The 25,188-nt window shown below is 36.8% G+C and overlaps 1 protein-coding gene across 9 annotated transcripts in view; it reads left to right on the forward strand.

Annotated features, from left to right (window-relative positions):
* LOC140162827 (extracellular sulfatase Sulf-1-like) overlaps positions 1-25,188 on the forward strand; it is a 251,062-nt gene that overhangs the window by 213,827 nt on the left and 12,047 nt on the right. For all 9 annotated transcript variants that reach the window (XM_072186129.1, XM_072186131.1, XM_072186132.1 and 6 more), the window contains 4 exons: positions 14,469-14,708; positions 18,221-18,371; positions 19,278-19,448; positions 23,164-23,314. In XM_072186129.1, coding sequence (XP_072042230.1) covers positions 14,469-14,708; positions 18,221-18,371; positions 19,278-19,448; positions 23,164-23,314 — 713 coding nt within the window. The remainder of the gene's footprint in view (positions 1-14,468; positions 14,709-18,220; positions 18,372-19,277; positions 19,449-23,163; positions 23,315-25,188) is intronic.

Raw genomic sequence — 25,188 nt, forward strand, 5'->3', positions numbered from 1 at the left:
TCTAGTGATCACAAAACTCTTCTCAAATGATGTATTATGCATTTACAAAGCCGTAAAATAAGTTTCAAATTCTGAAACATCTTTTTCAAGAAGTTATAACTGAAAGTTTACAAAATGAAAAGAAATGTGAAAAATCTTCAAAAAAGGAGGAGGGCGCGGACGAGAAACATGTATTTTTTTTTACTCGGCCTAATGTTTAAACAAATACAAATATGAAGTAGATAAAATTTGGTAGAAATTTTCTATTTTTTCTTAAAAGAACGAACATTACACTAAAACACTTACAAAAAAAGAAAGAAAAAAAACTCAGTAGCAAAAAATATATATAATTAATGTGGTGTAGGAGTAATTAACTGAAGAGACTAATTAATGATAATGTACACTAATCATGTGAAGTCTGAATCATTAATTGTCTAGACTTGAGTGTGAAACATTTCACATTTAAAAGTGTGTTCTGCTAACTAGCTGAAGAAACACTCCTGTGAATATAATTTCAACACAGTGGCCTATACATGGAGCAGTGTAATACACATAATCATGCACAACTCACAAACGCAAAATCGGAATCAACTGAAATTTTGGGAATAAGATTTTTCCATGGATATCTACTGAAAATGTCATAAAAAGACGATGCTAGGATCACAAAATACTCCTTTAAGATATGGTATACTCTTGTAGACTAATTATTTTTATTGAGCGTGGGTTCTACCTTGGGATCTTGGGGATTCATATTATTAAAGGTGTCAAATTTCATTTAAAAAATCAATATTGTTCTTAAATAGTGAGCATTTTTGCAGCAATTCAGATTTCAAGAAAATAAGTCAATATGGCAAACAAATTATTTGAAAAAAAATTGAAATATGATTGTGCAAAATTTCCTCTGTAATATCCTCTTCCATTTCTAATTTCCGTTTGCTGTGGCATTATGCTATTATAAAGATGCAGTCTTTGATTTTTACGAAACCTTTTTATCCTGACTTATATTCAAAGCTTATATAATCCAAATGGCCTTTTCTTTCTCCGCTAATTAGAAGAAATCGAATATGAAAAGCAGGCACTTTGTAAATTTGGTGCCACAGTGTTTGATTTCCCCTGAGGCACAGGATTCACTATGGACCACAATAGCCTCATCCCAATGGCATAGTTCAATAACCTCAATTAAACAATCATAGTGCAAAATTTGACCTCAAGTTGCAGAGTACGAGTTTTTGTACCCACATTTTCAAAGGTCATTCAATGAATGTACAAATGTATTGGGGTTAAAGAACTTTGCCCTGATAGATGAACATGTTGTGGATCCTAGTGATTCGGTGGTGACCCTTCATGAAGTTGACGGTGATGAGAGATTCGTTCAAACATGTTTATGTATGGGCATTCACGTGTGTTTGTGTGTTATTCCTTATACTTCAAAATATTGGTTTTTTTATTACTTTGGGCTGTGAATATTGACGAGGTCTGAGTAAAGTCTTTTCCACATTTAATTTGATGGATTTTTCAGTGCCACCCCACTTGATTTGTTTTTGTTTTGTTTGTACAATGTACAAGGGTTGGGATATGAAATGTATACTTTAGGGTAAGGTTTGGATATGTAGCAGGGTGTAATTGTTCCAAAAGTGTTCTTCATTCTGTCTGTCTCAGTCTGCAGGACTATCTTTCTCTATCTCTCTCATACTATATACTATTATACACCATGCATTATGTACTTTTTGGTCTATTGATAATAATTTGATTTGAATAAAGAAAACCAAAATCGATCAAAATTAAAGGATGTAAATAGTGTAATTGTATTTGAGTTTCATAAATCACTTTAAAAGTAGAGAAAGTTTATTTAATTCCATTTGTGATAATAATTTTTTGAAACTATTTACTTTATTTGGATAATGTAGGAAGAACAACAAAGATTTTGTTGACTGAAGGAAGTAAAATTGTCCAAATTCTAGGAAATAAAAAAAAGTTGATGACATGTGGTTTCCTGGCTGTGATAAATGTTATTTAAGTGCAATGTACTTTGTATTCTGAGTAAACATTGGTCAGGGAGTGACTAGGGGTGTGTTTTTAAGGTGATGCTTCTCGTCTGGATTTTGGATTTGGCAGACAATAGTGGACCTTGAAATCAGCTTGTAGATCCTGGGCAGCCTAAGTGGCCAACCTCTGGGCCCCAGGCCACTTGCAACCAGCCTTCAATGATGTCCAATGTGCGAAGCCTTTTTAAAAAATAAAATAAAAATGATTAATATTTTAAACAAAAGTTAGCAATAATGTTGTATAACCCATCAAACTGTCTGAACTTTGCAATGTGACCCTTGGGTTCATTAAGTTTGCCACCCCTGGTTTAGGACCCTGGTTTAGGGCAACGGGGGGTGGGGGTCACTCCCATTGTGGCCTGCACACCATCCGCGATAATCAACTTCTGAAAAGCACCCTAAACAAGGACTTAACCTTGGCTAAAACCATACCCTAAACAGGCAACAAGCGCCTGTTTTCTCACCCTAAACAGGGATTTTATTCCTTGCATGCATAAAATTTCATACCCTAAATTTCATTTCCGCATACTTAGCAATTGCAATTTTGCTACCCTTTTTTCCCCCAATTTTTCATGTTTTAGACACTCTAAACACGATACACGCGTATCGTGCCTACCCACGAAAACCTACCCTTTTTCCACGTTTTTATTATCGCGGATGGTGTACAGGCCACAATGGGAGTGAACCCCCCGGGTTTAGGGCATTGCCATTTGCACTCTATGTGCCTGTTGCAATAGAATTTACAAAAGGGGATGCAAATTAAAATGTAACTGTTTTAAATAACCCCACTGCACTTCAGGGGTCCAAAGATATTGTTTTCATTCAATTGAAAAGAGCATGACATTGTATGGATCGTCTTCTTCCTTTTCCGACAAATCTAGTCCTTCCACACTTCGGAAAAAATCAGCGTCACCTAAAGGCAAAATCTATTGTCAGTCTTCCAAACACTATATGGACCATATGGCCTCATCCCCAATGGCATAGTTCATAACTTCCATTGAACAATCATAGCACCAAATTTGACCTCAAGTTGTAGGGTGTGAGTTGGTGTATCCAGCATATCCACAGGTCATTTTATGAATGTGGGAGTATATTGGGGTTAAAGAACTGTGTTCTGACAGATGAGCTTAATTGTATCTTCAGTGAAACTTGGCCAAGAGCTGTTTTTGGAGTCCGTTTCATCCATGACAATTTTGGTGTATATGTCAATGTTATTGTTATCAGGCTACTGTGGTTAACTTGATGATTAGTTGTGGCAGGGATCCCTGGTTGTGGCTAGACAGGGGTTAATCTAGGGGTGTGTGAGATCTAGGTCAAAGGGTGGTGTGATGGTCAAATCAAACAGGTCACTTCAGGTCATTGCTGGACAGTGGTGACTTCCGCATTGTTGGACTGAGACAGGTGACATAATGGACATTGATTAGTGATGACTTGACCATATGAAAAATCTGACTATACTGAACTTGCATTAGTACTAATTTTGCACACTGTCCACATTCTCAATTGATGACCCTTTTGAAAGCAGATGATAAAAGATCACAGAAGTGGATTAGAGTGGAAAAAAACAGAAAACTCAGAAAAAGCAATTGTGCAAAATTAAGCTTATTTCCACCTGAAAGATTACTGATGCAGCAAAATGCCCAAGCAAACTCCTTTTACTGACATTTTCTTCGTATACTTGCCCATAGTATCTTCAAATTAAAACAAAATGGCTCTTCAATATGCAGAACCAGGTTCCAATGTGCCATTTTGGTTATTTAGGCCTACATCTTGATGGAGCGTGTTTTAGAAAGTTGACAAAATTCCCTTGGATTGGTGAATTTTAGGGATTTTTAGAAACCAGAATTTGACCTAAAACAGAACTTGTCACTCCAATAAACTCAATACAGGGAGCTTATACTTTATAGAATCTAGACCCTGGCAGTCAGACCATGCAAGTTTCTTCTATCATGAGCTGTGTTCACATTGTCGGATGTACGCCCGGCGGAAATTGGTCGGCGCAAGTTGCTAGGAGTAGCGGTAGGCGTTGCCAGGAGTAGTGGCAGTGTGAACGATGGTCAGCGTAAGTTCCGCCAGGCGTACGTCCGACGATTTACTCCTGACAAAGGTCAGGAGTAAGCGAGCTGGGTGTAACCTCCGCCAGGCGTAAGTTGCAATGTGAACGCTGCTACTCAGACACTAAGACATTACATATTGTGTGGTTGAAAAAGGTCACAGAAACACCGGAAGTGGTAGCCGATGGTTACGCCGACCAGAAGTGAATGCTTGGTGGAACTGGTTGGCGTAGTGCTAGGCTAGGGTGTGGACACGCGGTAGGAGTAGCGAAAATGTTTCTGAAAATTTTATCAATGTTAGCGTTAGTCTACCCTGGGTGTAACTCAAAATGTGAACACGACTATGGTCAGACTAAAACCACATTAAACACCACTCTGACTTCTGGAAAATGTTATTGATTAGAGATATAATCACCAATGTCAGTTCACCCAGTTCATTGCAGGTCATTACTGTTTATATTTCAAGCATCTCCTTCCAAAGATGGTACAAATAGGCCTAGTACATGCAGTATGCTCAGTAGAAATATTTTGTAAAAAAATAATGTAAAATATCAGGCCCGTTTATTTTGGAGTGCAGTGGTGTGACGTATCCTCTTCCCCCATCCACCAATGATCCCCTTTTGTGAACACAATGATAAAATTACATCGTCAAGGACCCTGTTCACATTAGAAAATTTCTTCATTCGACGAAGATAAGTTAATCTTGATTAACTAATTAAGCATGCGTACACATTACGCTGAACGAAGACCGAACGAAGACATTGCACTGTACGAAGCTATTAACGCCCGGTTATTATTAAAGCCGGCGAAGGTCCCTTGTCACACGATCACCTTCCTTCGTTGAACGAAGCGAGTGTACACATTACAAAATTTTAATCTTCGGTCGAAGGAAGAAAAGTGCGTACACATTAGAAAAAAACAATTTTTAATCTTCGTTCGAGGTTCGTCGAAAGAAGAAGAAAATTTCCTAATGTGAACAGGGTCAAGGTCCTTATAGAAGTGCACTCTAGATTTTAAAGAAAAAGTTCCTGTTTCTGAGGTCACATGCCATGTGACCTCAGAAACAGGAACTTGAGATGCCATCAAAACCAATCTTGGCAAAATAATATTGGCCTGGCAAATTATATGCCTGGTACACACCGACATCGCCTGGCTAATAATTATTTGGTGCAGCAGAGATACTAAAATAAATACCCGGGATCGATACACGTGAATTGCTATGCACGATTTTGATATCAGATGAAAATCTTCGGATACCGGGGTGGAAAATGATGAATATCTCTCGTAAATGATTTCGTCTCAAGAAACCAGATCTGGTCTCATACACTTGAAAATATGTGTTGAACAGATATGATAGTCGTTAGTTTGCGCTTTGAGAAACGGCCGTGAGACTTGAACTCAAAATCTGACCAAAATTCTTAATTTTATATTGCGTTGGTCCTGTATGGACTACAGCGCGGGCTATAGCTGCACTCACTACTCCAGTGGAGGCAGTATGACCATTGACCGCAATGTCGTATACAAGCTTACTCACACATCGAGAAATCAATTACCCCGGCTATTGTCAGTAGCCTTAGTCAGGTCACTTGGCTACTGCGTCTCATATTAAAGGTGGAATAAAATGGCCGTGCATGGCTGTGGATTCAACCTACCATGGCGATTTCTACCATTAAGATATCGGGGCGATGACACTGTGTGGTATAATGAGCAGAGGATAATGATGAGTGCCCCAATGGGATGAGTATGGTGCATACAGCAGACAGTGCCATAACATCAATATTCATTGATATGACATGTTGATTTGTTGTCACATACTGCATCTGTAAGTCTTGAGGGAATCGGTAAACCCCAACCTGTATCTGCTAAAGAGCTTGCTCATGTGTCTCATTGGCATGTCTACAGGATTGCAATCATCTTTGTCATACTACAAAGGTTAAAATGATGACCTACATCTAAGAGCTAGATAGATCAAACATTGTAATTTGTCATTAGCATGATTTGGGCTGTTGGAAAGAGGTTGTAGCCCTAATAGCCATTTTGAATTGGTTCCCTACTTCAAATTAGAAATGGGTTCCATTTTACTAATACTATGTGTCCAAATTTATACTGGATTTCGGATTTGATTTTGAATACAAATATTTTCTCCTTCATAATAGTGAGGAGCTCGATTGCACCAGAGCTCCTTCCAGCTCTCTTCAACAACATTTCAGGAGTATGATTTACTGAGCTCCTTCACTACTTGAATCCCTATGCTTTTATACAAATATTAAAAGATTTAGTCCGTGGTGAGCACCTTAGTAAACTCAGAGTGATTAACAGAGCTCCTGCAATTTTCAAAAATGAAGGCCTGACTAACTCTAAGGAAGAAAATGCAAAGTTTGAGTTTCAGAAATGGTAAATATACCCATATTTGACATCTGTCTATGCAATTTCTGAATTCCAACACAAAAAGTTTGACATTTTTAAACAACCCACTCACCCACTGATTGCATGAGCGAGTGTGCTATTCAATTTGTCAAGGTGATTTCCACCAGAGGATGTAGGTCGCCACCTGGATTACCCTATACCTGTCAGCACACAGAGATGGCGTCTTTCCCCGTCCCAATCATTTCTTGCCCCCAAATGGTGCACCATTGTACCAGCCAGTGTCCGAAATAAGGAAAATCTGGAGGTTATCCTGAGGATAACTAAAGCATAAATTCTGCTTGTCCTCAATACATTTTGGTTGTCCCCATAATGTGTCATACTTTTGGAGGTAAAATATAGTGATTGTCCAGGGGATAAGTACATAGCTCAATATCATATGGTTGTCCCCAGTGATTTTTGGACAAAAGGACAAGAGGATAAGTACTTAGTTCGAACACTGGTACCAGCACAGATAAGTGGTACCAGTATCTGTTAATTAAACCACAACTTATTTTCAAGTTTCAAAATGTCCACTTTTTAATTCTTTACCATAGGCTTAGGAAGATTTTCAACTTGGGGTGGGGGGCTGAAACTTGAAAAAAAAAATTGTGGGCGAGACTGAAAATTTTGCAAAATATAGGTCACAAAGACCCCTTTGCCCTCAATTTTATCACACATTGTTAAGTTCACCTAGGATTATTGGGGGGCTGAAAGGTATCCCAGCCCCGCACCAAAAAGTATTGAGGGGCTGAGCCCCTCAAGCCCCCCGGTTCCTAGGCCTATGTTTACCATTTCCTTTCATAACTTCATAAGACTTCCAACACAGGTCAAGTAAAAAAAAATTGCAACAATTTCAAAATACAAGACCAAAATTTTAGCAAATTGTCCAATAATTAAGGGATCTAAAATGAGCGTTTATTAGCGTTTTAGACAGTATTTTTGTGGGACATGAGAGCACCTCAGACCTATCGAATTGCATTCTGCATACTGAAGCATCTCTTTCTGATATAAAATAATTTTCATTTTTTGAAAATCACAATATAATACAAATTTTATGACAAATTATAAAAATTTGATATTTTTTCAAATTTTTGATATATAACAGTCCTCGAAATAAATTTTATAAATCTAATGATATATTCTTAAAGTGTATGTAGCAGGGAGGAAAAGCCGACGGTCAATTGAAAATTTTGACCTTTACGTATTGAAGATATGGATTTTTTCCCAAAAAGACCTAATTTTTTTGTGTGTTTTGGGAAAGAAATCCATATCTTCAATACTGAAAGGTCAAAATTTTCAATTGATCGTCAACTTTTCATCCCACCTACATACACTTTAAGTATAAATCATCAGATTTATAAAGTTTACTTCAAGTACTGTTAAATATCAAAATATCAATTTTAATGATTTGCCATAAAATGTGTATTAAATTGCAAATTTCAAAAATCAAAATTATTTGATATCAGAATGACATTCTTCGTATTCAGAATGCAATTCGATATGTCTGATGTGCTCTAATGTCCCAAAATAAATACTGTCCAAACGTCATACCCCAGCCCTTATAAAAATTCCCTTTAAAAGGGAAAGCCAGCCTCAATGTAGAAGAGGTCTTGTAATTAGTTTGACATCTGTCTATGCAATTTCTGAATTCCAACACAAAAAGTTTGACATTTTTAAACAACCCACTCACCCACTGATTGCATGAGCGAGTGTGCTATTCAATTTGTCAAGGTGATTTCCACCAGAGGATGTAGGTCGCCACCTGGATTACCCTATACCTGTCAGCACACAGAGATGGCGTCTTTCCCCGTCCCAATCATTTCTTGCCCCCCAAATGGTGCACCATTGTACCAGCCAGTGTCCGAAATAAGGAAAATCTGGAGGTTATCCTGAGGATAACTAAAGCATAAATTCTGCTTGTCCTCAATACATTTTGGTTGTCCCCATAATGTGTCATACTTTTGGAGGTAAAATATAGTGATTGTCCAGGGGATAAGTACATAGCTCAATATCATATGGTTGTCCCCAGTGATTTTTGGACAAAAGGACAAGAGGATAAGTACTTAGTTCGAACACTGGTACCAGCACAGATAAGTGGTACCAGTATCTGTTAATTAAACCACAACTTATTTTCAAGTTTCAAAATGTCCACTTTTTAATTCTTTACCATAGGCTTAGGAAGATTTTCAACTTGGGGTGGGGGGCTGAAACTTGAAAAAAAAAATTGTGGGCGAGACTGGGGGGGGGAGTCAGAAAATTTTGCAAAATATAGGTCACAAAGACCCCTTTGCCCTCAATTTTATCACAATTTTTTAAGTTCACCTAGGATTATTGGGGGGGCTGAAAGGTATCCCAGCCCCGCACCAAAATATTGAGGGGGCTGAGCCCCTCAAGCCCCCCGGTTCCTAGGCCTATGTTTACCATTTCCCTTTCATAACTTCATAAGACTTCCAACACAGGTCAAGTAAAAAAAAAATTGCAACAATTTCAAAATACAAGACCAAAATTTTAGCAAATTGTCCAATAATTAAGGGATCTAAAATGAGCGTTTATTGCGTTTCGACAGTATTTTTTGTGGGACATGAGAGCACCTCAGACCTATCGAATTGCATTCTGCATACGAAGCATCTCTTTCTGATATAAAATAATTTTCATTTTTGAAAATCACAATATAATACAAATTTTATGACAAATTATAAAAATTTGATATTTTTTCAAATTTTGATATATAACAGTCCTCGAAATAAATTTTATAAATCTAATGATATATTCTTAAAGTGTATGTAGCAGGGAGGAAAAGCCGACGGTCAATTGAAAATTTTGACCTTTAAGATTGAAGATATGGATTTTTTCCCAAAAAGACCTAATTTTTTTGTGTGTTTTGGGAAAAAATCCATATCTTCAATACTAAAGGTCAAAATTTTCAATTGATCGTCGCTTTTCATCCCACCTACATACACTTTAAGTATAAATCATCAGATTTATAAAGTTTACTTCAAGTACTGTTAAATATCAAAAATATCAATTTTAATGATTTGCCATAAAATGTGTATTAAATTGCAAATTTCAAAAATCAAAATTATTTGATATCAGAATGACATTCTTCAGATTCAGAATGCAATTCGATATGTCTGATGTGCTCTAATGTCCCAAAATAAATACTGTCCAAACGCTCATACCCCAGCCCTTATAAAAATTCCCTTTAAAAGGGAAAGCCAGCCTCAATGTAGAAGAGGTCTTGTAATTAGTTTTGGTCAATGTGAAAGGCATTTTTAGGATCACGGCTTACTACAGCCATGTTACATGACAGTCCACCAAACCATCAACGGTGAGAAGATGTACACTGAAACTGCAGAAAACATTAACTCCTAATCTCCTGTCAACTCTTTAATTCATTAGGCCAAGTAAAAAAAGAAACAAGTTTCTCGTCCGGACTTTTTCAAAAAAGGAGGAGGCAGGGCTTTACTATTTACTATTTTTCAATTTTTTGCTATTTTTTCCAAGATGGCCGCCATGCCAAATATGGCTGTTCAATGGGTAGATTTTTGGCTATTTCTCCATTTACGATCCTGTCCAAAAGTGTCTGCTTTCGATATACCACGTCACAAATACTACACTGCACTGACTGCAGGTTTTAGTTAAAAGGGCATTTCGTGATCCACAGCATCATCCCCTAAATTTTCTCAAAAAAAGTTGAGATTTTTATATCACTGGAAACCTCTGGCTACATAATGTTTATGTACAAAATATTTCTTGCAGATTAATTCGTCAGCAAAGTAATCGTGAAATTTGAATTTCGTTCTGGTATACCAGAACAAAATTGCAACACATTGTGTACACATAACCATGCATAACTCGTCAAGGCAAAATCGGAATCAACTGAAATTTTTTAGAATAAGCTTTTTTTTGTGGATATCTACTGAAAAATGTCATAAAAAGAGGATGCTAGGATCACGAAATACTCCTTAAATTAAGCCATATAACATAATATAAACTCACCTTACATGTACATTTTTTATTTTAAAATAATTTGATATTAATTCACAATGTATAGTTTACTATATGATAGATGGTGGCAAGAACATTTATAAAGGACTGATTACTCACTGCAATCTTCACTCTTGTGTGTTTTGACTGTAAGTTTATGAATCAAATAAAAAGATAGAAAGTAGCTTCACTTACGTTATGTGTCATTTTATTTATAACATAGAAGTTATTAAATTAATAAAGTAAGACAATTTATTTATCTATAAGTGCATGTCAAATGGGTACATTGTTCAATACTATAGGCCTACATGCATAAATTATGCCCATATTATAGCTAGGCCCTAAAAACTTTATTTTGCATCGGATTTTTCCCGTTGAAAAGGCAAAACTGATGTTCATGATAGCAACTATTTCATCAATAGCATTTTGAGTCATTTTTATCCATAAAACGACACAGGATAGGATAGATAATTACTTTGACATCAATATGGTCCATATGATGAAGATTTTGATTCTTAGATCTGTTATCAACATGATATCACGCTGTTCAGTGGTCAAGGACCCCGGTCAAAGACACTGAAATGACATACTTTTCTTCTGCTGACCATATGATGCTGTATATTAACTATTATTGTTACATTTTAGGCCTATACCTAAAACTTTTAAAGTCATATTAATTCAAACATAACTTTGGTAATACTCACTCGCTTTCATTCGCTGAAACGCAAAACATACTTTCTTTTCCTTACACATCGAATTAAAATATTTTTAAAAAATTCAACCACAAAAAGTTTTAACAAAAGTCATTCCAATACCAATAAAATTAATCTCTTGAGCAAACTGACCCCATCCCAGAAACGGGTACCAGCCCGATGGGCTGGCGAAAAGACATGTAAAAATATAGGCCACCATGGGGATTACCTTGTACCTACCTGGGGGAATTTCCCTTGATAATTCGGGATTTACCATGTACCTATATCTATCAGGGCCAATTCCCTTGTTCAAACAATTCAATATCCTATGATGGAAATGGAATTTTAAAGTTAACCCTTGGCATGCCACAGAGGACAGGTGACACTGATTTTTTTTACAAATTGATAAAAAAATCCAAGGTATCATCTAAATGCATGCGTGTGTATTTCACCACCGATCCATTTATTGTACAATTACCAAGCCTTGAAATAAGTAGACTGGAACCAGGAGCAATTTGTTTTGAACATTGCTCCTGGTTCACTGGGATTTTACAAGAACCAGGAGCAATTTCTGAAGAAACAGGAGCAATTTTCAATATTAAATCCTTTTCTGCATAATACAATACAGCATACCAGCACGACTGCATCAAGTGCAAAACTGTAAGCAGGAGCAATTTATTTAAGAAAATTGCTCCTGGTTCATGTGAATTTCACAAGGACCAGGAGCAATTGGTGGCTTTACAAGGGTAAATTTGCTCCCCGCGCCGCTTATTTCAAGGCTTGACAATTACATTTTACAGGAAAGGAATCGTTGAGAAAAAAATAGTCCTCAACATGTTCAAAATGTGAAATTTGTGGCAATGAGAACGGTGGAATAAATGTTGACTGCACACGGGAGGCTGGGATCCACATCAATGCGGACTTCTTAGATGTGGATCAATGTGTACTTCTCTGGTGCGCACAGGTGACATTACGGCATGATGCACCCTACATGCCCATCCACTGTTAAGGGGGTACTTAACACCCCTCGATTAAATTGGTGTCGATTTTTGCATTTTTCTCAAAATCTAATAAAACAGTGGTAACAAAAGTTATGTATATTATAGGGGCAATGAATCCAATTACTACACTGGAATTTCAGTGACTCAAGACAAGCGGTTCATTATTTATCATAAGAAATAAGGTACCGCTAGGATGTACCTCATTTCCTATCATATATACTTAACCGCTTGTCTTGAGTCACTGAAATTTCAGTGTAGTAATTGGATTCCTTGCCCCAATAATATACATAAACTTTTGTTACCAGTGTGTTATTATTTTTTGAGAAAAATGCAAAAATAGTCACAAATTTATCAAAGGGGTGTTAAGTACCCCCTTAACAAGCTCTCTACACAACCATTTCCCTGATGCGGATCACTTTGCTGTGTAGACAGTTGCTACATGTACAGGTCGGCATAACATCACTCACGATAGATCACTGCATCCCATTGGTTGTTTTTGCTGAGATTCAGCTGTTCCATCTTGCGCCATTGGACGCGAATTGGACACTTACAACTTACACGAAGGGAATACTAATACTCTCCCTATTTCTGTAATTTAACATTTTTGTCCATTTGACACCCAATTTTGGCAACCTCCCTATTTCTGGCAAGTTTTGTGCCCTTGAAGTTGCATGTAAAAACCTCCCTATTTTTTGTTTGAATCCGCCCTATTTTCTGGATGTTAATGTTGGCATGTCTGAACTTCCAATAATTAGTAAAGGAAAAGATTGGTGTTTTCTATGATACAAAGAAGGCCCTATACAAACCAATAGGGATTTTGTGAGGGTGTCCCCTTTGACAGTCGTGAGAAATGGGTAAGTGCACTGGATGGAACAACCCCAACCGAGAGAATACTTGATGTGGATCACTGGAGTGTATAATGATGTGGGTCTTGCCTCCCATGTGAAGTCGCCCTTTGTACCAGATATTCCAAAGTGTAGGTTAAAGTTGAGAAATTCATAGTTATTGAATCGCAGCAGTAGGAGATTGGATCAAATAGAGACTTAGGCTAATCCTTTCACTGAATTGAAAAATGCCTTGTCTCTGTTCGGAAACATTTCCATTCAGGCAGGGTTGCCAAAAGATTTCAGCCCGAATCGCGGGTCAAATAATCGAAAAGTCGCCCAATTTTTCTCTTTACCATTGGTTTCTATGGAGCAGGAAACTATCGGAAGTCGCGGGAGCCAATGTTGAAAAGTCGCCCAAATTTTTTCTTAACCATTGGGTTTCTATGGGACAGGAAATTGTCCAAAGTCGCGGGAAAAATCTTCAAAAGTCGCCCAATTGGGCTACCAAATCGCGGGTTTGGCAACCCTGATTCAGGGTGAGGTTTGCCATTTTGTATTGTGAATAGCTTGCGGTAAAAGAAAGGAAATGAACATAGATTACATTGATTTTGAGGGGGATTAGGAAATAAATTGTATTTTCTGGCTCAATAAGAAAACCTGCTTTGAAGTGGATATATGGCATCATCATGCATTAGTTCTTATTCCTGCTGACTTGAGTTGTTCTTTACTTTGAAATGTTGGTATTTTGTCTAAATATCATGTGTTACATAGCAACATGGATTTATGTAGGGCGTTAAAAAGAGATTCATCTTTGGCTTTCATTTGCAATCAGTGCATATCCACCATTATAGTCTTTACAATCTTTTTTAGAGAGAAGATAGGCATGCTATGCGATGAAAGCAACACACTGTCTTATTCTGTAAAGTGTAGAGGATATCCAGGAACCGATACTGAAAATTGACTATTACACAGGAGTGTATCCATGTCTACACCACTTTGCAGGGAGGGACCAATGGCAGATTCCCAGTGGAAAATCATGGGTTTTATATAGAGGTTATCCACTTCACTCATGTGTGACTTCTAACAAAAGGCGCCAATTCCCGTAGTATTCCTTATTCAAAACAAATCAATTCATGACCTTCGGAGTTACCTGCATGACTCTTGGCGGGCTATTTTGAAACAGTCATGGTTGCACATGCTGGTACTTCTTTTGAAAGTTGTAAACAAGGTATAGCAGTCGTTGATAGGATATGCAGCTTATAGAACACGGATAACCTCTATTGTTCACTGAGCAAGAATAGCTCAAGTTGTACATGTAATTCTACTGTTATTTGCAGATTTATTCAGTGTCTATAATGTTTTGATTAAAAGATTTAATCTACTTCATTTTAATTACAGTTATTATTTGTTAAAGAGATACTTATAAATGTTGGTGTATAACAATTAAATCTCTATTCTCTTTTCCATCTTTGTGCAGGTTCCATGGGTGCAATGAACAAAACCAGACGCCTCCTGGGCGACAAGGGTGCCAATTTTATCAACGCTTTTGTAACGACACCCCTGTGTTGTCCATCAAGGAGTAGTATTCTTACAGGCCAGTATGTCCATAATCACGGTGTGTATAGCAACCAGGATCACTGTGTATCGGATGAGTGGAAGGCGGGCCCCGAGAGGAGATCGTTTGGGGCATTTCTACAAAATGCAAATTATAGAACAGGTAGAACTTGAGTGCATTTATTGTGTATACAAACTTGTGTCAAAATGGTTGGGCATCAGTTTCTAACTGTTATGGAAACTTCTTACTCATGTAGACACTAGGATCCACAACATGCTCATCTATCAGGACACAGTCCAGTAACCCCAATACATTTGTACATTCATTGAATGACAATTTTGGAAATTTGGGTACAACAACTCAGAGATCAAATTTTGCATTATGATTGTTTAATTGAACTATGCCATTGGGATGAGGCCATTGTGGTCCATAGTGAGAATTAAGATTGTGAAGATGAGACCTTCAAGTTCAAGTAGTAGCTAGTAACTTCTGGTCATTTCAAATACATCCAGTGTACCAGTTGGGAGTAGCAGTCTTTTCAATAAATTTGGAAACTCTTGAATGTTGATCACTTTGATACAAGTTGTATAAATTGCATTTTAAAACAGGTACAGTGGAAATTCGGTAATCACTAGAGTGTTGTTATCAGGCAAGGCTGAAAAAGTTGGGAATCCAAGAAGCTCATTCGCTGTAAATTTTGGCATTTGGAGGAACTTGCTTACCCCAAATATTAAAGAAATACTTAAAAAATGATGGGAATGTTGCTAAATCTGGTTGGAAAGTTGGTTTATCTGCCTGAGGCCTAAACATTTTTTCCAGACTCACATTCAGATATCCAGTTCAATGAAATTTTCATCAAAATATGTTCACAAAAAAATCATTTCATATCTTTAGTAGGCACATGAAAATCAAACCAAGATGAAACTACATCATCATATAATAAAAATTTCATGTCAAAATTCCACTGGTGTCTTTCACCTGCTGACGTATGCAGGCAATTGCTGCACTCACAGAGGATGGGTGGCATAATTCACTTGTAGTATTAAAACAATAAACTCATCTAGGAAAAGCCCCAAAATATAAGCTCATTTGTGCATTCTCTGTCTGTGACACCTGAGCATGTGTAGGAGCAGGTGCTTTGCCATTTTTAAAGAGGAAGCTCCACCAGAGCAGTTCTTCTGGGTGAACCAAACCTGCCTGGTTAAAAAATGAATCAGTGACAAGGTTATCTCTGAATTTGACAGGTGCTAATTGATGTTTAATGTATTTGCATCAATTAGCACCTATCAAATTCAGAAATAACCTTGTCACTAATTAATTTGATAACCAGGCAGGTCTGGTTCACCCAGAAGAACTGCTCTGGTGGGTCCAAGAATGATAATAATGGGAACATAGGGAGAAAACATTTAGGGGGATAATTCAAGAAAAAGATTGGGCATAGTGGCAGAATCATATTGTAATTATACCTGAAAAATGGCTACAACAACACTTGACTGACTTTATAGCTTGAGTGGAAAAACACTTTTTTAGCCCCTTTTTAGTGAATTTTGTTACAAAAGCAACTAATCAAGAAGTTTTTGAAGATGATTTCCGATAAAATTCAGAGAAAATAATACAATTTTTGATCAATTTGATCTCAAAATGCCCTTTTAAAATTGATTTCCGACCAAGTTATATTTTGGTTGGATTTGAGTGCAGTGTCCTCCCTGGCCCCTAGCTAAAGGGGTTGAAATGAAATATATGGCAACCCTAGTAGTTTATAGAGGAGGAAAACTCAATACAAATGCTAACATCCCGGATCCCATGCACACCAGTTGATGCAAACACATGGGAGAAATATGTAAACATACAAATCCGTTCCATTCTTGGTGTAAATCTGACGGTGTTAAAACATGAGGTAAGAATGCAAACTCAGCTTTGTGATGGAGCTGAGGGGGTTCAGGACGAGATGACCTATGACCTATAATTGGGTGCTACGGTTTAACAGCGGATCACTGGGAGTCTCGGCTGTACAGCTGTGAAAATAGGGTCTAGGTTTCATCTTGTGCAGGTGTGGACATGGACAACAATAGGGACCAAATATGAGACCTGCTTCCACAAACCTGTAGCTCTGAATAGCAAATCCATGGTAAAATAAAATTGTCCAACTTTGTCCTGCATTTAGGAGAGAAGGTGGTCTAATATGATAAATGCTAGGAAGCAATATTATGATGTCATTATCACTTCAGAGATCAGAATTAACCTAATGACCCAGGTACTTTTTGGTGAAGGGGAAGGAAAGAAGGAAGGCATGAACAAAGAAGATGAAGAGAAAAGACATCCCAAGCATTATTTATTTTCTCAACTATGTTCCATAATCTTCAGTAGTTATCTTAACCTCATGAAGATGGCATGTATAAATTATTCCAGCTGTTAGTCACCTGAAATCTTAGAAATAACTGTCATCCTGAACAGACTAGTGCTTATTGCAGACAGGTGTTGAACCCGGTCTTCATTTGATGATGTCTGAAACTCAGGCTATTGGAACGCTGAACTTCAACACTCTATTTTGTCTGATTCATGATCATTTGGTGTACATCTGTCCACAGATAATATACATCAGTAGTCTAGTCAGTACCACATGTCACTTGTGAATGACAAAGCTGCACAAAAACCTTGTAAAAATTATCATCTAATCTGTATTTTTGACAAGGCAGGCTCTTCCAGATTAGGGATGGGTTATTCCGTTTATTTTCCTACACGTTTAATGCATCAGTGATGGTTTAAGGTATTAACACGCATTGATCCAGCCCGTCTTGCGGCAAGATTTCATGAATATACGATAGGTGCGGTGCACCTCACAAAACCGGAATTTCTAACAGAATATGCTAGTTTCAATGGCGCTGTAGGCCTACATAAGGTAAAATTCGCGAGGTCAACGGCCCAAATATGTCAGAAACTATGCATTATTTTGATGTATTAGTGTTAAATAATGAATGTTTTGAGCAAGTTTCATGTAAATTATTAAGGTCGTCTTCGGATTTTGTCACTTTCAACTGTTGATTGGCAAATTGAAGAATGGAAAATTGAAGGTTGAAAATTACTTGCGTGTTACACGTTTACCGCAATTGCTAAATGTTTAACGGATCATGCGTGCGTTAACGTTCCCATGCCTATTCCAGATGCAATGTTGAATCTGCATATATGACTTATGACTTGAAACTAAGCTGCTGACCATGTGCATACAGTTCAGCTCCTAAATCTCATCCTAGCTTATTTATTTCTATACATAAACATCTAATAATTTTAAAATTGTGTGAACTGTGGAATGTCTATTTATTGAAATGTTATAAATATTTATATTGGTTCTTTCTTTGCATGTTCTTCTCCTCTTTCTTTTTTTCTTTTATTTGTTAAGTTTGTGTACTTGTATGTTGTAACTTAGGGTAGTGTAAGGGGTGCTCGCTTCAGGCCTTTGGGCCTTTTGAGCATCTCCTCATTCAAATTTTTGTGTCTTTTATATATATTTTGTATGTTGATTTGAATGAAATAAAATGATGATGTATGTATGTATGTAAAATACCCTCTCAAAAGCTGATATACATAGTCATTAAACCACTAATTGAAACAAGTTGTAGACATATAAGCCACATTCTAATAATTCATTGTATTGTCTATTCCTTTGTTTTTTGCAGGGTATTTTGGTAAATATTTAAATCGTTATGATGGTACATATGTTCCCAATGGATGGGTGGAATGGGTCGGCCTACTCCAAAACTCCAAATTCTACAACTATACATTAAATAGAAATGGTCAGCTGTTTAACCATGGCCATGATTATCACAGGTAAGTAAGAATTGGTAAGACACTAGGATCCAAAACATGCGCATCTATTAGTGCACAGTTCTTTAACCCCAATACATTTGTACATTCATTGAATGACCTTTGAAAATTTAGGTACAATAACTCATACTCTGCAACTTGAGGTCACTGTGATTGTTTTAATTGAGGTTACTGGACTATGCCATCGGGATGAGGCCATTGTGGTCCATAGTGAGATGTCATTTTGGTCCACTTTTGTTGACATATTACTAAAGTTTGTTCGGCTGATATAAGGCGGAAAAAATAAGACTCATAACATTGTGTATTGATATAGAATGGCGTGCACGCTGTTGGGCGCAATGCTTACGCTAGGTGTGCATTGCGTAATGCGTTACTAGCTAACGCTTATGTGAATTCACGCAGCGTGAGTTGGGACTTTATTGACACGCAGATAGTAACAAAAGCCGAATAATTTCCGCCTTATATAAACCTAACAAACTTATCATGGTTTTGTCATTGGGAAGAATATCATATTGCTGTAAACCATTCCTATAACCTGGGAGGTGCCTTCTGCGATGTGTAGAGTGTGGACAGCAACAATGGTAAAAAATGGCTTTATACTAGTGCAGCGTTAAAGCTTGATCTCTTATTCATCACTATGAGAAAAAATGAAATGACAGGTGGTGATAAATGCCATATTATATGAATTCTGTAAGATTTTAACTTTGTTATTCTTTACCTAAAATGCTGAAATAATATTAGTAATAACTGTCAGGAAGGGTTTCTGTCCATTTTAAGCCAAATAATGAGGTAAAGTGAAGGAAACCCACTGGCTATTTTGGCTATTTAACATGGAGTTCTCATGGACTTGATGTTATAATACAACTTTCCAATGTGATAAGAACAAATTCTTTTTTCTTTTTCTTTCAGAGATTACTTGCCAGATTTAATAGCCAATGACAGTGTAACTTTCTTCAAATTATCCAAGATGGCGTATCCGGATAATCCTATACACATGGTATTATCTATGCCTGGACCACACGGGCCTGAAGATGGTGCTCCACAATTCGCACAAATGTTTCAAAATAATCAGTGGCATAGGTGAGTGAATGAAAGTGTGGAATTTGGTTAAAAACACACCAACAGGTGTTTGATTTGTATGGGGACAGATTGTAACATTTACCAATGTATCCCATTTTCCCAAAACCTGGGACAGATGGTAACATTTACCAATGTATCCCATTTTCCCAAAACCTGGGACAGATTGCAAAATTTACCAATGTATCCCACTTTCCTAAAACCTGGGACAGATTGTAACATTTACCAATGTATCCCATTTTCCCAAAACCTGGGACAGATGGTAACATTTACCAATGTATCCCATTTTCCCAAAACCTGGGACAGATTGTAAAATTTACCAATGTATCCCATTTTCCTAAAACCTGGGACAGATTGTAACATTTACCAATGTATCCCATTTTCCCAAAACCTGGGACAGATGGTAACATTTACCAATGTATCCCATTTTCCTAAAACCTGGGACAGATTGTAACATTTACCAATGTATCCCATTTTCCCAAAACCTGGGACAGATGGTAACATTTACCAATGTATCCCATTTTCCCAAAACCTGGGACAGATTGTAAAATTTACCAATGTATCCCATTTTCCTAAAACCTGGGATGGATTGTAACATTTACCAATGTATCCCATTTTCCCAAAACCTGGGACAGATTGCAAAATTTACCAATGTATCCCATTTTCCTAAAACCTGGGATGGATTGCAACATTTACCAATGCATCCCATTTTCCTAAAACCTGGGATGGATTGCAACATTTACCAATGTATCCCATTTTCCCAAAACCTGGGATGGATTGTAACATTTACCAATATATCCCATTTTCCCAAAACCTGGGACATATTGCAAAATTTACCAATGCATCCCAATTTCCCGAAACCTGGGATGGATTTCACTAGAGATAGGAGGAATCATAAGTCTTTAACCTATTGTATTTATAAACCTATTGTATTTATAAACTGCTGTCTATCCCGGGAACATTATGAAACATTATAAAACCTGGTACATGTCAACATTTAATTTTCTGAGAATTTGTTAAATAGTTGTTTTAGTAAATAAGTTTGAAAATGACACGGTTTTTTTTTTACCCTGAAGACTATACTTTGAAGATATGATATGACAATAGATCTTTGGGTGTCAGCGTGAATGCAATTCTTAGAAAATAATACACCATTGAACTTCTAATTAAAAGACCACTGAAAAGTCAGTAGGCACTGTTTTGATATATGAAGAGCTTTGTTTCAAAACCCCTTACATCCACTTGCCCATTTTTGAGAACACATCAAAAAGCATCAAAAATCACTGATATATGGGGTTTGCAACAAAAGCAGTTTTTGGCGGGATGCTTGGGTAGGATGAGCATCCTTCCAAAAACTGCTTTTGTTGAAAAACACCTTATATCAGTGATTATTTTGATGATTTTTAATGTGTTCTCAAAATTGGGCAAGTGGATGTAGGGGTTTTGAAACAAAGCTCTACATATTAATAATCATCCTTTTCAAAATGCAGTAGTAATAATACTAGAGGCACAACATCCAAAGTTACACATTCAAAGCAGCAATTCAACCATTTTATGGTACATTGTATACTTTTTAAAAGTCTTGTATCAAAATGTGTAAGTTTGCCAACATGTTCCAGGCTATGTGGGAATTATGAACATTGTTTGTATCAAATGTGGGCTAGCTACCAAGGTTATGTTTGTGCTGTATAACTTGGCTAGCTTTTGATAGATTTTATACTTCAGTCTTAAATTCCTGTCCTGCATTTGAGCAACCTCTGTGTGGCATAATCCGCTTTCACTGTTATTAACCCGACTTACCCGACTTAAGTTAAAGGGGCTCTGATACATTGTAGATTGTGCAAAAAAATGAGAAAACATTGCCTTTATTTGATAGATTGAATACACAAAGTGCCTACGGAGTTAGAAACTTAGAGCCAAAAATTTGTAATATTGAAACTAAGACTAAGAGACATATTGTGAGTAACATGTTAAGCCTATCTGCAATTCAATTGTGTGGCATTAAGTTCCGGATCTTGGACTTTATTACAAATCATTTACATGAAAGACGCTGAATTAAGCTTAACTGTTTTAGGTGCTGCTTAGTATGATATTCAAGGTTCAGAACCAGAAAGCCGTAACACACTATGACCAGCTCTCACACAATGAGCATAAAGTTGGCTCCTAGCTTTGGTCTTCTAAAGTCAGTATTTCTTTCACCCTGTCTTTTGTTTTCTATTGAATTCTATCATGATTAATGGACTGTTTCTTCTACAGTGCCCTGACGACTTTATGCTCATTTTGTGGGAGCAGGTGATTGTGAGTTGAGGTTTTCTGGCTCTCAACCCTCGATATACACATTTTCTGAAATCTCACAAAGCTCCTTTAAAACGGTCTCAAACAAAATGAAACATGATCAATAATGAAAGGTCGTCTCTGCAGAAAACTCTTTCAAAAATTGGAAAGTCATCTTATCCCAGCTGTGTGTGTACCCTCCTAGCACAAACACAAATATTATCACAACTATAATTAAACTCTCTAAAATGCACTGTTTTACCCCAAAATGGATATGCACGGAAACCCCACTTGAGCTGTGTTATTTGAACGAAAAAAGAGGCTTTTATCAGGAAGCAGCGGTCGATAAACTGTCCGCCTCACAATACGAAAATCGATACAACTAACTTGACAATGGTTCTGACAAGCAAGCCCAGTTGCTTTTGTAAGCAAAACAAACATTGGTACTACTACTTTTTATGGACTATCCGTTTACATGGGGAATAATAGTACTTTAGCATAAAGGGGTTTGACAATGAGTGTTTTGGGGATTCTAGAGCATTAGGCTACCAGCTATTAGATCCTTTTCCTTTGACAATCGTGCAAGTTGATTTTCCGTTTAAAAAAGAGAATAATTTCGACGTGTTGGACATATAAATTGTTGGTATTGAATGAGTGTTTATCTTAGTAAATGGTGGTATTATTTGAGAGGTGTCATTTTTCGTAGCCCTTGCAGTTAAAAGGTGCAACAATTGAGCGTTTTTGGTCATTTGTAAAAGCTTTGAATGTGATTTGTCAAAAAGGTTACATGTACAACTTGGTGAAGTTTGGAAGTTCTGTTTAGAATGTGTAACTTGATGTTAGTTTTGAAAGAATGTGCAATGTAGCTACAAGTGTTTCTCAGCAAAATACAGAAGTGAGTCCTCAGCAGCCAGTTCTTAAAATAAGCCACAATTTCTTTCTTATGATAGACATTGATGGGTATAAATCCAAAAATTTTATTTATTTTATTTATTTATGTTGTGTCCAAAAATGTTGAGGACCCTCCAAGAATCGAATGGCCCTCACATATTTTCAAGGACATTTGGTCTGAGGGCCTGTATTATTTTGAGGTGATCTTGGCACTAAAAGTAGAAAGAATGAAAAAGGTGATGTAAGTAACATACCACTTTTTCATTTTTTGAAACACTGATTGTTGCCCGGAAGGTATCAGGATGTGTGCACTCAGTAAGTGCAGTGGATATATTGGCATATTTCTGAGGAACTTTTCTGCAATGGAAAAAACATCCAGTTGTAAGTGCAAATTTGGATTTGTGTACAACTAAATTCCTAATGCATGTATGTATGTGTATATTACCAGTTATTTGCTGCCACTTTCAAATGGCATATTTGGCTCTTTAAATTTAGTTATCACAAATGTTGATCAATATTAACAACTCCTGTGTCTTCTTTTCCTGTATTACAGAACAGAAACCTGGAATTACAACCCTAATTTTGACAAGCATTGGATAATGCAGTACACACCACCTCTTACAGACCAACTTAAAACATTCACAGATTTCTTACAGAGAAAGAGGCTTATAACACTACAGTCTATAGATGATGCTGTAGCAAAGGTACGTAAGGCAAAAATAAGTTGTTTGATTGTTTTTTCTGACCAACTCTCATTTGGAAAATCTGGGAAAATATTTTTTTTTGGTTTTACTGTATAAAAGAATACAGACCGTAATTTTGGAAATTCCAGAAAAATGTTGTTTTCTTGCCCTAAAATGTTTTTTAAAACAGTTTCTTCACACTTCTAAACTGTTTTAAAACATTAATAAAGTGATATACAGTAGAGAAATATCCCAATTCACACCTATTTGTTTAGCTAATTAGACAAACATGTTTTGGCTCTGACGACCTTAAAAACATAAAATTTAAAAAAATCTGACCAACCGACCCTACCCCTTGGAAGGGATGTATGGATCTTGCAGCAAATTGAATTTCAGTATGTTTAAAATCTGCAGTGTGCAGCAGATTGGGGAATATATCAACAGGTTGGGCCGGGTCGTGGCGAGTTGATACAGGCCAGGGTTCTTTCTTCCGGTTCAAGTTGGAATTAAAGGAGTATTTCGTGATTCTAGCATCCTCTTTTTATGACATTTTTCAGTAGGTATCCACGAAAAAAACCTATTCCCAAAATTTCAGTTGATTCCGATTTTGTGTACGCGAGTTGTGCATGATTATGTGTATACACTGCTCCATAGACAATGCGTTGTAATTTCGTTCTGGTGCACCAGAACGAAATTCAAATTTCATGATATCTTTGCTAAACGAATTACTCTGCAAGAAATATTTTGTAGCCAGAGGTTTCCAGTGATATAAAAATCTCAACTTTTTTTGAGAAAAGTGGGGGGATGAGGCTGTGGATCACGAAATGCCCTTTTAAGCAAAAAATAATATACCGTATTGGTCTGAGTATAGTCCCACCTGTTTTTTAGGTGAACATTTTTCACAATTGGGGGGTTGTGATATACTCGAATTTAAAAAAAAAAAACATTTTTTTTTTCCAAAAAATGCATTGAATTTGACTGCATTTTGATATCATTAATAGAGTATGACATGAAAACAAAGTATCAATTTTCATATTAAAAATACAAAATATCTTGAATTTTTTTTTTTTTTTTTTTATTTTTTGTTTTTTTTGAATTTCCTAGCATTCAGGTCTAGGTCCAGGGACACTCCAAAACCGAAAATTTGTTTTTTTTTTTTTTTTTTTTTTTACAATTTTTGGAATTTTTCGAAAAATGGGGGGTGGGACTATACTCGAACGTGGGACTATACTCGGACGAATACGGTACTTCATTTTACACGGCCAATGTACCTATTTGCCTGAATCTTGGGCCTGAATTTGACCAAATACAATAGCAACCTGGTCAAAAACAAACAGCAATCTTTTCAAAAGACTGCCCTTAACATCTGCAGGTAGTGGTGGAAGTCTGGGACAAGTGTGAGCCACACATTGTTTCCAATCCGGTGTATGATATGTTCCAGCTGAGTGTTGCAATGTGCATATCATTGATATCATATAGCTGTATCACTTGCAGGTTTCACATATGGGTGCCAAATGTATTATGTGATCATTATCCTATACATTGACAGTGCGGTAGGGCACAGCTCTGTATAAAGGTATCGCCCATCAGGGTAGGTCTACTTGTGTGTTATTAAGTAACGGTAGTTTGGGCTATTCTAGTTGAAATCCATACACCTCTTATGGAAAACGTGATATTAATTTCCCACACAGGGTGTGTAGATCTCAAATGGAGTCACCCATTCAGGTAACCCCATTTGGAATCACACTCCCTGTGTGGAAGATTAATGTCACATCTTCCATAGGGGGTATGTAGAATTCAATTGGAACAGCCCAACTTGCTGTGGCAGCTCTTTCAATTAAATGTTGGCATTAGGAGTGAAATTTTGTTTTCCCAAATGAAGGAATGCTTGTGGG

This window comes from Amphiura filiformis, chromosome 10 (genome assembly GCF_039555335.1).
Source record: "Amphiura filiformis chromosome 10, Afil_fr2py, whole genome shotgun sequence".
Taxonomy (NCBI): Eukaryota; Metazoa; Echinodermata; class Ophiuroidea; order Amphilepidida; family Amphiuridae; genus Amphiura; species Amphiura filiformis.